The 12,985-nt window shown below is 36.1% G+C and overlaps 1 protein-coding gene across 1 annotated transcript in view; it reads right to left on the bottom strand.

Annotated features, from left to right (window-relative positions):
• Positions 1-12,985, bottom strand: part of CLEC16A (C-type lectin domain family 16, member A) — a gene marked incomplete at its 3' end in the record, with an annotated part of 54,199 nt that overhangs the window by 35,089 nt on the left and 6,125 nt on the right. The window contains 4 exon segments of the mRNA XM_009575599.1: positions 1,818-1,947; positions 3,379-3,607; positions 8,971-9,084; positions 11,436-11,489. Coding sequence (XP_009573894.1) covers positions 1,818-1,947; positions 3,379-3,607; positions 8,971-9,084; positions 11,436-11,489 — 527 coding nt within the window.

Below are 12,985 nucleotides of genomic sequence, written 5' to 3'. Positions count from 1 at the left end.
TGCGTCCACAGAGTCAAGGCCTTTGCTGCTCCTCACCCCACCCCACCAGCGAGGAGGCTGGGGGGGCACGAGAAGTTGGGAGGGGACACAGCTGGGACAGCTGACCCCAACTGACCAAAGGGGTATCCCATACCATATGACGTCATGCTCAGCATATAAAGCTGGGGGAAGAAGAAGAAGGGGGGACATTCAGAGTGATGGCGTTTGTCTTCCCAAGTAACCATTACGCGTGATGGAGCCCTGCTTTCCTGGAGATGGCTGAACACCTGCCTGCCGATGGGAAGGAGTGAATGAATTCCTTGTTTTGCTCTGCTTGCGTGTGTGGCTTTTGCTTTACCTATTAAACTGTCTTTATCTCAGCCCACGAGTTTTCTCACTTTTACCCTTCTGATTCTCTCCCCCATCCCACCAGGGGGGAGTGAGCGAGCGGCTGTGTGGGACTTAGTTGCCAGCTGAGGTTAAACCACAACAACACTTGAGCAAATTTCTTCAGAGATTTAGCTACTGTTTGAAATATTACATTTGGCATATGGAATAACACAAAATCTTAAGCTATAGTAACTTATCCACCTACATTTCCAAAAATTCACGTACAAAACTAAGGCCAGAAATGCCCTACACAACGTCTATCCTTATTTCAAAAATATTTTTAGCTCTGCACGTTCTTTGATGCTGTTTATTTTTAGAAAAGATGCAGGATGCTGTCAGATCATATCTGCAGATCAAGACAGTCCTGCAATGCAGGCATTTGCCAGATCCATTGGCATCTCACATGTAAGTATTTTGCACCCTTCAAGACCTGAGCATCCTAGTTGCTTTAGTATTCAATGCAGTCATTGCCAATTTCTTTCTAAAAGCCATTTGGCACATATTTTAGTCAAAATATCAATAATCTAGAACAACGTATTTTAAAGCCAGTTCAAGTCAAGGTTCAATTTCAATTTTACAATGAAATTAAATGTTACCTTTATTAATGAATGTAATCTAAGATACGTCAAATCTATAACGGAGACAGAATGAAGTTCTGGGAATACAGGGCAGCATTTCCCAAGTTTAAAAATAAATTTGAAATCCTATTAAACGTGTGCATTTCCCCAAGGGACACATTTGCAATTACTTCTGTGTCAGAGATGGCATGTTCAGTTTCTTTTCTTTAGCATTCTAATAACAAGAATGCAAAATTCTTACTGAGAAAATGTCTTATGGGTATTTAATATATCCAAGTTTAAATTTTGAAGTCAGGAAAATTTCTGCTCCCAGAAACACTTAAAAACTGCATTTCCAAGAGATGTTTTCAATAACCCTAAGATATACTAATGGACCTTGGAAACCGTACATAGGTTAGTAAGGTTTATCGTAACTACTACTACTAAAATTCTGCAAAATTTAGCCCTGAACTAAGGAATTTTCCTTCTTTTTTCCTTATAGGTGTATACAAAATTGACAGATGTGACCATAAATATAATTAAGAAAACAACTTCTGGCTTAATTTAGAGGTTTAGAAAATTCTGGAATGAAAACATTTATATTCTGGTTTTACTGTGTTAATATTTTGTAATTTAACTTTGCCAACTTAAGGCATCACACTTGCCATAAAGGAAAGCACAAACTTTACAAAGCAACAGGACCATTTCCAAAACTGATCAGTAGAGGGGCCACATCCCATTTTTCTGTTGCCTCACTTATTTGTGATCCACAAGAACCCCTGTAATTTTAGTTGGAGGCAGATTTGAAACATCGCTTAAGAGAAGTGAGAAAGTTAAGAGGAGGGCAAGTAAGGAAGCAATCCAGCAAAATACATTACAGTTCCTTTATACCTGTTCCAGTTTGTTATCTCACTCCCAGAGGCAGCTGCACTCTTTTCTTCATCTGTTGTATTCTGTTCTGTCACAGTAGAGATAGACAATTCTGACAGTTTACATCTCTCCATGATTACCATCTCTATTTCTAAAAAAAAAAAAAAAGAAAAAAAAAATCCAACAACAACAAAAACCCCCAAAATTTGTTATTTTTAACAAAGAGTTATCGCAAGCTCTTTTATATTTTCTGTTTCGCATTAAAAGTGACCGATGCAACTATATGTAAGAGGTATAACCATAACCTCAGAAAGGTTAATGAATGAATAGATGTAGGCAAATTTTCTTCCCAATAAAATAAAGTTTGCTTACATTTCTTCAAGGAATTTAACTGCTATAAGAAAATGATACATATACATAATATATGTAAAGAAAAGATACAGATTATTTTGGCAAATAAACAAGCAACAGTAATCCCCCTCCCCTCCAAAACACAGAAGAAAAAGCATAGAACCTCCTTCTGGAAAAAAAATTTCTTTGTGAAAATGCTGGTGAGATTGGGGCATGGGTGGACATCAGGTTTCATACAGGGTGTAAATAGGTCTCTACAATTGCAGCAAACAGGATACCTGGTCCTGAGTGCTTCATACCTATCGGCTTTAAGTAGAAGTGTTAGGACCAAATCTAGCTTTTGCTTAAGAATTTAGACAAAGATGACTACTAAATGCACCAGTTTAAACAGTAGATCATGTCATATTTTCTTCAAATCATGGTAGGCAATACATCATCAGTTAATTGACACCATTTAAGGCAAGCCTTCTCAAACAGACTGTTTACCTAAATCAAAACGCAACTATGTTTGGAGATGGCATAAAGCATAAAAGTCTTGTTTTCAATTGCTTGCATGCAATTCTGCCACGTTTTTCTCAATTTATGTGTGAAGTAGTTTCTCACATACATCCTTCTAACAGTTACTAACTAGTAAAATAAACAGTTACGATATGCTGTAAGACCACTCAATCTATAAAACCAATTCTTAAGGTTAGCATTACACCAAAAATCCTGAAAACATGCAATTAAAAAAATCTAAAAGTTAAAGATGTTTTCTTCAGTTTTGAACTTTTTAATATCGTCGTCTACTATGTACCGTCACTTTTAGCACACTTGTTGAATTTTATCATTGAAACATGCATAAAATACTCCCGACCATCTCACAAAGGTAAAGTGGCTGCACCATTTGCCTTACCACAGAAGGAAAAGTTACAAAGTTGTGAAGTCTACTTATAAAGTGCCCCATAATCATGTACACCTAGGTGCAAGGCATGCATTTGTGAAAAGGGCGGAAGACTACAGGAAGATATGAAAACACTTTCACAGTTTTTAATCAGATTAGAAGTGTATGTTCTGACAGAATGATTTAACATGAGAAAAGAATACAGCCAAAGACTGAAACAAACTTAATAGTCCCATGTTTACCTAGTGCAACAAGAGAACAAGTCATGTAACAGATCACAGCCAGGTCTATAAAGGAAATAAAAGTATCCAAATTGTAAGCATCATTTTTATTTGCTGGTATACTCACCTTCATTTTCACTGCTTGTTCTGATGCCCTTTGAACTCGCATCTGTACCTTTAGTTTTATCTAGGTCATCTTGGTTATCTTCAGATCCTCTCTCCTCTTCATCTTCTTCCCCAACATTTTTATAGTTGGGTCTTTTCTGCACCCTCTTCTTCCCCTTCTGTTTGTTAATTTCAAGAGACCTCTCAAGTGTTTCTGTTGGTTTTATGAAACATCTGATACTTGACTTTGCCTGTAAATTTGAAGAGTTTACACTGAGTTACAGCAAGACATTTTTAACTCTAATTGATAAAGAAACTTCAGTTCATACAAAAGAGTGGGTTTAGAATGTAAAATAGCATATCACTTACAAATCTCAAATCCATTTTAAAATACAAGAAAGCAGACCTCAAGTTGTATCAAATCATCAGTAGAACAATTATCTCCAAAGTAACATATCCTAAAGATCTATCATTAAAATGTATGACATCTTGACACAAGAAGATATAGAACTACCTATTTCAACCACAGAAGTTTATTAATTTTTCTCCCGTCTTTGAACTTTCCTAACAGGTGAGACAGCTAGTACATACAAAACTAAGACACCTTTTGCAAAAAGGATAAAGGCAGCAAAATCCAAAGTGTGTGTTGACAGCAATGTATTAATATGAAATACACTCTTTAAATGTCTTTGGCAGTAGCAAGGGCAAAAGCCAACGCCCTATGCCGTAAGCTTTTTTTGAATCTTAAGCTTCCCTCAACAGCATACTAGTCCGTGTATGAATTAGGAACAAATGGCACTGACATCAACCTTTTTTGGGCCTCCAGACATTGACTTACCAAGTCCGGAAAACCAACACCACTTCATTTGTTAGACTTTAATATACTTGTGCTCTACCCAAAGATATCAGAAGTGTATCTTTCAAGTCAAAACACTGCTTTTGGACAAGAAGGCAAAGAGTATTCAATCAATACCTGATTTTCCTGATTATTAATTTACAGAGCAAGAAGATAAATTTAGATGACAAATTTCTCCCAGAGGACATAAGTATTTCCAGGAGTCTGTGCCATCCTAACAACAGAGAACAAGGTATTCTTATAGAACGACACAAGACACTACAAGAAGTTCTGCGACTAGCAGGACTAAGAAAACATGGTTTCCTATAACTTTGCAGATTGTTTCTGAGCTGTGATGCTTTGAGCTCCCTTCTCACTTGTTAGGCCTGCCAGCTGGATTACTAGAGTACATGCTCCCTCTCACCCAGAGCTATAAACATTGATCAGCCAAATCCCTCTGTTACTGAGAAGTGAAACACATGGTTTGGGGGCTTCCTGCCAGCATAGGTTTATGCTGAACAAGACTGCTACAGAAACTTCATTACCTTTCAGACCTCAATACTTCAATCACATTTAGCTGACGCTGGCTAAAGGGTTAAAAATTTAAGGGCAAGCAAGAGAAAAGAAGACAGACTAGAGTAAATACAAAATTGATTCCATTCCTTGCCTTAGGTGACTCAAGTACAATAAGCGTTGAAGATGAGTGTATCAAAGAGACCTCAGAGGAAAAGTTTGGAAAAATCCCTCCCTTCATTTAATAAGGAACACCTATACATAAAAACTAAAAGATTAGGAAAAGATCTGGGAAGAAGCCTTCTACAATTCAAAAGGCCAAAATGCTTCTCTGAATCTTCTGACTTTTTTTAAAAAGGTTTTATAGAAATCTTGCGAAAGTCACCTTACACTTGGCTCTGAAACAAACCACATAGTGGGAGGAATCTTTCACAATACCAAAAAAACCCACAATGTGAAATTTACCACACTTCTGTCCCCCAGTAATCTCTCTGATATGCTTCTAGTCTGATCAAACTGCAACATAGGAAGGTTATAAAACAACAAGATTATCTTCTATTGATGGCTTCTGGTCAGAAAAGTCATAAGAAAAGGGAAGAACACATTAAGTCCTGTTTTTTAGGGAAAAAAGGAAAAGTAGCATGCAAGTTGCATAACGCATTTTCCCCTTCCTGCATTCACTTCTTACAATTGCTTACTAGAATCCTGTAGCTACTTTTTTTTATGAAGAATGCATGTGCTTAACATCCTTGCATTTCTAATATGCTGTTAGCCATATGAGCAAAATAACCCAAGGGACCAGTAGACAGTGATGTGCTCATAAGCACTGAACCATGGTCTGGTCCATTTCAAGAAAGAATGCTGAGAAAAAGTCAACATATATATTCTGTTCTGCTAAATATAATAAGGCTATATATTTAAAACATTCTAAAATCAGACTTAAAATTAATTTACATAGTATATGGTTTATCTAAGTTGATTATACAGTTTGAGATACTGCTGGTTTATACTTTTAAAATGTCTTTCAACCATATTTTCAATTATGGTTTATCTTGTGTAATGTGCGCTAGCAAAATAAGGCAGTACCAGTAACTTTTATGGGAAGGAGAAAGTAGGTTAAACAAGAAACCAAGAAACATGACATAGGTAGAACTGGCCCACATCCGAATTATGCAGGAAAACAGATCTCACAGGAAGTAAGGTAAACCTTAGTGTGATGACTGCTAACAAGTTTAAATACACTCTGTTGGCTACACATATTCAACACTCATCATGAGATAAGAATTACTATTTCTTCTGATGCCACCTAAAACCAGAAATACAGGGAAAAGATATGGAAAGAAAAGTGTATCTTAATCTGCTATACTTTGAGTGGAGAACCTGTTTAATGGGTTGGGCAATCATTACTGCCCTATGATGTTCAGCAGATCTCCATGAGTAGGTTATCACCAATTCGTAAGTATCAGCAGTTAGATCTGCTGGTGATTTTTTCCACAAATTGGTTTCCAGTAAAAAGTACCGTTTATTCCTGTTGTGACAACTACCATTGCTTTTTTGCCCTAAATAACTCTGGATAACTTCTCAGCTTTTTTTTTTTTTTTTTTTTTTTTTTTTTTTTTTTTAAAGTATTCTTTACTCATTTAGTCTCCTATCATGAGGACACATGACCCTGCTTCTGGTAATCTCAGAACTCTCTACACCTCATTCCACTTTAATTCGTCTTATTAGGAAGATGAATATACACATGAGGTTCTACTTCAGGTTTTAGAACTTTACTTCATGTTAGTTACACTTCACTTTAAATATATCAAGACATCTCAGTTACAAGAGATGAACAGTGTTAGGTACAGAGCAGGGGTTTAGAGATAACTGGGGCTCACCATAACACACAGAGATATCGCCAAAACAACAAACTTAGGAGAGTATCAGAATGATTACCATGGGAAACTATAAGAGAAAGGAAGTAGTAAAAGATAAATTTGGGTCTGACTTAAGAACAAACACAATCCTAAACTCAGTCAAAAGGTAAATTTAAAAACTTGCTCATCACTTTTCTCTACTAGACCCAGAACAAGCAATTCTAAAGTAGCTTCTGAAATATCTGCCATTATTCAATAGAAGTTTGTCATTTCTTTGCAACAGAATACACCACTGTAATAACTTTGCAATGATCCTGATACACTTTATAGTCGAAAGAACAGCCCCTGAAACAGCTAACAATGCTCAAAAATCAACTTTCGGCTCTCAGAAGTCCTGTCACAGAGCAACAGGAAACTGCCTCACCTTTACTTAAGGCTATGCCTCCATATCTACAGCTGACTTTAGTCTCACTGCATTGAGTTGTGTATCAGCAGAAAACACCATGCAATATATGCAGTAGTTGTTCATACTCATCAACTGAGAGCAGCTCACTTCACAGCTCCCCTCACTGGAAGTAGGGCATGGAGCTCTTCCACTGAAGATTACTCCCCGCTCTTTGTGCAAATAACCAACCTGCACCAATAGGTTTTCTGACAGTACAGGTTTTCCCCTCCAAGGTTTCATTGAAGAATATGGTTGAATTTACTAAAAACTAAAGTTTCTCCCACGGAAGTTTTTTCCTCATCCACCAAAAGTGCCACCACTCTGCTCTCCCTGTAACAAAGCTCCACCTCTAGCAGTTCCGCTGTCTATCCTAGAAAGCCAATACTCCTCCTATTTCCTATTTACTACCTGTTCAGGTATGACAGAACTCCCAGTTTACATGCCATGAGGACACATCTTTAAGACCAGTAAGAAGCAGCAACCTAAATAGTATTACAAACATAAGAGAATAGATGAACAGAAGTTTATAGTAACCCCCTAATATTCCTAACACTAGGGCAAGCACACAAACATATGCTACAGATATTGTGCAACTCTGTACAGTAACTACAACATGAAAAGAAAATCTCAATTCTGCAACAACTGGTGCCCCACCCTCTCGCCACAAATTTCCTAGTAACAAACCTGCTTCTGCACAAGTAACACACACGACATTCAGTATGCAGCTAGCAGAAGGTCAGACATTTGCTAACACAAGTAAGAGATTGCTTGTTCTTAAAGCATTCAGTCAGCTCTACCATTCCACTGTAGTTTTTTTCTAAAAAAGATTAGATTCTAAATATCAAGGTCAATAGTACAAAATACCAGAACCCAAAAGCTACTGGCTAAGATCAAGCTAGTCCACACAGCTTCCACTGCACAGTAGGAAGAGATTTGGAAAAGTTGACTTGTATCATGGAAGAGTTGAAGCATACCTCCCCCTTGAAACTCTCAGAGCTATAGCCACTGCTGGGAAAGAACATACGTAAGAACCAAGCTATTGCTTGCTATAAATTAAACATTCAGTCAGTAACAATTTGCTGACCAGTCAGACATTAAGGGACATGTCCAATCTTTAGACAAAACTACAGTCAGAAGCCTCTTAACCAAAGTAAGGTCATACCTCCTTCTTATTACCATCCCCAAATAGACCTTTAAAAAGTAACAAGCAAGCATTTCACAAACTGTGAAACCCACAACAAAAAGGAAAAAATCATATACATGACACACTTAGAAAAGCACTAAAAACAGCATCTAGCAAGATCTACACAGGATTAAATCTGAAGGTACAAGGGCAATGACAAAGTGATAGCACTCCCATGTATTTGTGGCTGGTCTATATTCTCTTATGCACACTGATGCACACTTTCAGAGATGATCAGTTTTACTGCTAAAACATTGGGAATATTCAGATGAAAATCTTTACTTCCTTCTATATCTAAAGGATTTACCATAAGGCCAGGTATTTTTTTTAAGTCTCTCATTTCTACTACAAGTTGCGTAAGGAAATAATTTCACAGGAAAGTTGTAATGACTCATTTCTGTCTCACTACCAAAGAGCTGATAACAAAAACTGAACACAAAAGACTGCATTACAAAAGTGTCCCATCAGAATGATGGAAGCCTTTGCAGTGTCTGACCCCCGCTGAAGCAGCTAAGTATTCTAATTTGTGTCCTACACATTCTTATACCACTACCTCAAATACATATATATGCATGCACAAAAATATTGCAACTTTGACAAGAACGTAATACTGTAAGTTGCACAGAGCATTTTTCTGCTGTCATATCCAACAACAAAAGCTGAAATCTCCTATTGCTGCTCTTCTCTCCTAAACACAATCACCTTAGCTTACCAGTTTGTTTTTCCAATATTTTCTTTGCCTCTAAAAAAAAAATATTAAAGATTAGTTGGCCACTTACTGAGTTCTTCTGTATATCTTGCTCAACTTTAGAAGAAAACACCGAGAGGTCACCATTAAGTATAACCTCAGCCAATGAGTTCACCAAAGGGGCGTAATGTATAATTAGAAAAACCTATTAAAGGAAGGGTGGAAAGAAATATCAGACATTTATTACAGAACACATACAGTTTCACAATTTCAGTCACTGAACATACTACTTTGACCTTGTTAAACTGGTATCTTAAGTTTACATATACAGTAAAGTACAATTGGTTACACTGATAATTCATGAAATCTACTTCAAAACACAGGAGACCGTAATCCTTTCTACAGGTATTTGACCTTTCTCTATATTTTAAGCCACCCAGTTTTAATAATTCTTCATATTCTTCCCTCCTTCTGAGAAATGTAAACTCTCTCTCCTCATCAGCTTTCAGATGAAAGTTGTGTGACATCCTAGCAAGGAAACCAAATTAAAACTGCTCCAGAAAATTGTTTTTTTGAGAAACTACGCAAACTGATTATAGTACACAGCATCCACTGAACTTCTTGTATGCCAACAACTGGCAGGACTCCAGTAAGTTCTGTGTTTTGCACACAATTACTCTGCAGTGATTCACGAGTAAATGTCATGCAATAGGCTGAACTAGATCAGAAGCTGCTTTTCTGGCTATGAAATAGCAATGAATTATGGTCTAGCTAAAAGCAGCTACATGACACAGGAGTAAGGCCATATTGCCTATAACTTTAAAGCACTTACCCAGAAGTGCTTCAGTGCTTTAACAGAGTTCTCTGTTTACACCAACCACTCTATTTTGAGGCAAGGCTTACAAGATTGGGCCAGCAAACAATTGGCTTCTAGAAAGAACCAGCTCAGGTCCAGCCAGAATAGCCTTATGTCAGCTTATATCCATTCTCTTCACAGGAATATCAAAGGTGGATGCCTAAACAGTGGTTCTAGCTGAAATATCCCCAAATAATTTCTAAATTGGTAAACCTAATCAAGGTTTTGACAACAGTTAGCTAAACATGATCTCCACAGGTTTTCTGATTAAAGTCAGAACCATTCCAGACCTTCAAAAGTGAAGTGATTATTAGCATGTGGTGGTGACCTATGTAGAACTTTGGAAAGTCACAAAACAATTCAAAAATACTTTGAACAACCTCACAAATCACTCAAGCTTCTTCTAATTCAGAAAGCATAGCTCGACTATACACAGGCATGTTTTGGCAAAAGTACATTACATGTTCACTTTATGAGTGCTAGTACAAGTCTCTCAAGCACTTGTCTTCAATATATGTAATGCCTAAAGCATACATGTCTGGTGTCAATAACAGAAATAGTTAAGAAGGTTTTTCAGATACTCAGTGTACACTTTTTCAGATCCCACTCCATCAAAGACAGACTCTAGGTTAAAAAGAGGTAGAAAAAGATGCATTTCTGCCAGTTACAGAAAGAGTAGCTTGATTTTCTACATCACATCCCATTCTAATACACAAAATTTGTTCCCAATTCTTTATGGTTAGGAAAAAGTTCAATTTTCTTTATTAAAAACAATAAAGAACATAGATGCAAATCTTGAAGTAATACTTAGCCAATACTTCTGCTGAAATCAAAGAGCCTAAAAGAGGTCAACATATACAACCCCATGATGCAGATCCCTTTAGTTACAAGACGCTGTTGCTTCCAAGGTTTTATCTGTGGCAAATAATTCCCACAACATCACAATTTTTTGGGTTTAAATTAAGAAGCATCAAATTATATTATCCTGAAAAATCACATTTTTCAGAGAAGTTCTTATTTGAAAATAAGTTCCAGAAAGAAAAGGAGGTGGGACTGGTAAGAGTAAGAAATAACAAGTACTTAATTATGGATTTAAGGTATAGGCATAATGACATTCAAATTGTGAGAAAGTTTGAATTTTTGTTGGTGGTGTTTTTTTCTTCTTTTTTTTTGTTTGTTTTTGGTGGGTTTTTTTTTGTTGATGTGTTTGTTTGTTTGTTTTTAAACAATAAAAAAAACCCATGAGATCATTGCTCCCTCTACTTTTCAAAGAGGAAAATTCAAACCTGGAATCTTCCATAGCTTAGGCAGATTCAAAGTGCAATACAGCATCTATCTAAATTTCACCTGCAATTTTACTAAATTCTGTCCTAGCATGTTTCATCATTTTACTATGCGCCATTTGTCAGGTGGTGTGCATAAATTATAACCACTGAATGCTCTAAAGGCTACCCTGTGCTATGGGATCCTCAGCAGAATGATATTAACTGAAGTAAGAAGCTGTTTGGTCTGTCTGTAAAAAGACAAATGATCTTGCTGCCTTTTTTTTTTTTTTAAATAGAAACTGATAGGTTTAAAACTTCATTTGCCAAATTGTCTTTAATGGCTTTGCCAAAATAGACAAAACTATAGTAACTTATAAATCATAACACTACTGCAAAACATGTCCTGAAATAGGACAAAATACTTAAAATACTTACTTGAGAAAGAAGATAGAGAGAAACTTGAAGACTTATTTTTGGACGCTCTCCACCCTACAGAAAAAACATTACGAAACATGCTGATTTATTTATACAAAGTTAAAGCATTTACACTGTTTAATATTTTATTTAAAACAAAACTTTTAATATTGTATTTTTCCACATTCTGCTACAAAACGTTCAGAAAGCATCATGCTCTTAAACATTCACTTCTTGCAAATTACTTCAAATGAAGACTATAAGCATATCCCTTACTCTACGTGCTTAAAAAACGGTTATTGATTACTGTCTTTCATAGTCACTTTGGTAACTTAAATTTAACAGATGAGTATCTGAGAAGTATGTTGGTTTCCACTATGCTACTATTCCTTCAAAAAGTACTTCTCAGTTAACATTCATTAAAGTCTGCTCTAAAAATTAGCTATTCAGAAACAACGAAATATTACTCACATAATAAAAATACGTTCTTGACAGATGCTTCTCTAAATCAAGTTGTCAAATCACATTGGACAAAAATATTTGAAGTATAACTTGAGCACAACAGTACTAAATTTATATACCAGTAGTAATGAAAATGTTTCTAGAAATAAATTAGTGATACTTTAAAAACCATCCCCAAATAAATTAATCAGTTTTCTCAAGAGGTAAGAACAGCCCGATTTTATGATCGCAAATATCTCTGACTCATGACACATCTGCCTGAAAACAGGAGGATAAGCAGATTTTTGTACATGCATGAATAGAAAGAGTTAGAATAGCTGAAATGAAAGTAAAAGTCAGGAAGTCTGCTTCACCCTATTTCAATGGCCTTATCACCGGCATGACAAGAAGCTGATTGTTACTCAATCTTCAGTGCACGTGCAACATACTGAATTCATTAACTTGCAGTAAACCTGAGCTCTAGGTTAATGAAAGTATGCTGAAATTCACGAAGCATTGTGTAGCTTAAGAACAAACACCACTACAGAAAATTAAGAAGGCGGAAGGGAGAGGAAAAAAAAGAAAAAAGATGGAAAAAAACCAGGAATAAACAGAACAGTGAATATTTTTTTTTTTAAAAGACAAGTGAATACAGGAACCTATACAGGTTTTAAAAGAACAGTTTCTAATTCATTAAAAATTAGCTTTCCACTAAATTTAAAGGCTTTTAAAATAAATTCAACTATATCACATTCAAACACAGCTTATCTGCAAATAGAAGAACCAAGTATTTCTACCTGGAGTGGATTTTTACACCATGTAAAATTTGTGCATATAGCGGGAAAAGGTATAATCTGCTTTTGCCAGGAGACAAGCTAGCATATCAGAAAGACAAATCACACATCTCCCAGCGTCAGAGAAATTTAAACCCTGTTCCAAATTTGCAGCTCTTCTCATCTCCGCTATTGTTAGCATTTAACAACCATGTCATCCAAAACAGTATTTGTTTGGTGAACAAAGTTTCATCTATTCTGCCCTTAAATTCAGTCTCAGGGTACTTCCCCTACAGTCACCTTATTTAAGCCGTTTCATGTAAAACACACAAACATAGATATTGACAGTATTAACCC

This window comes from Fulmarus glacialis, unplaced genomic scaffold (genome assembly GCF_000690835.1).
Source record: "Fulmarus glacialis isolate BGI_N327 unplaced genomic scaffold, ASM69083v1 scaffold5074, whole genome shotgun sequence".
Classification (NCBI taxonomy): Eukaryota; Metazoa; Chordata; class Aves; order Procellariiformes; family Procellariidae; genus Fulmarus; species Fulmarus glacialis.
Note: the sequence above shows the minus strand (reverse complement) of the source record. Positions and strands in the feature narration are given on the sequence as shown.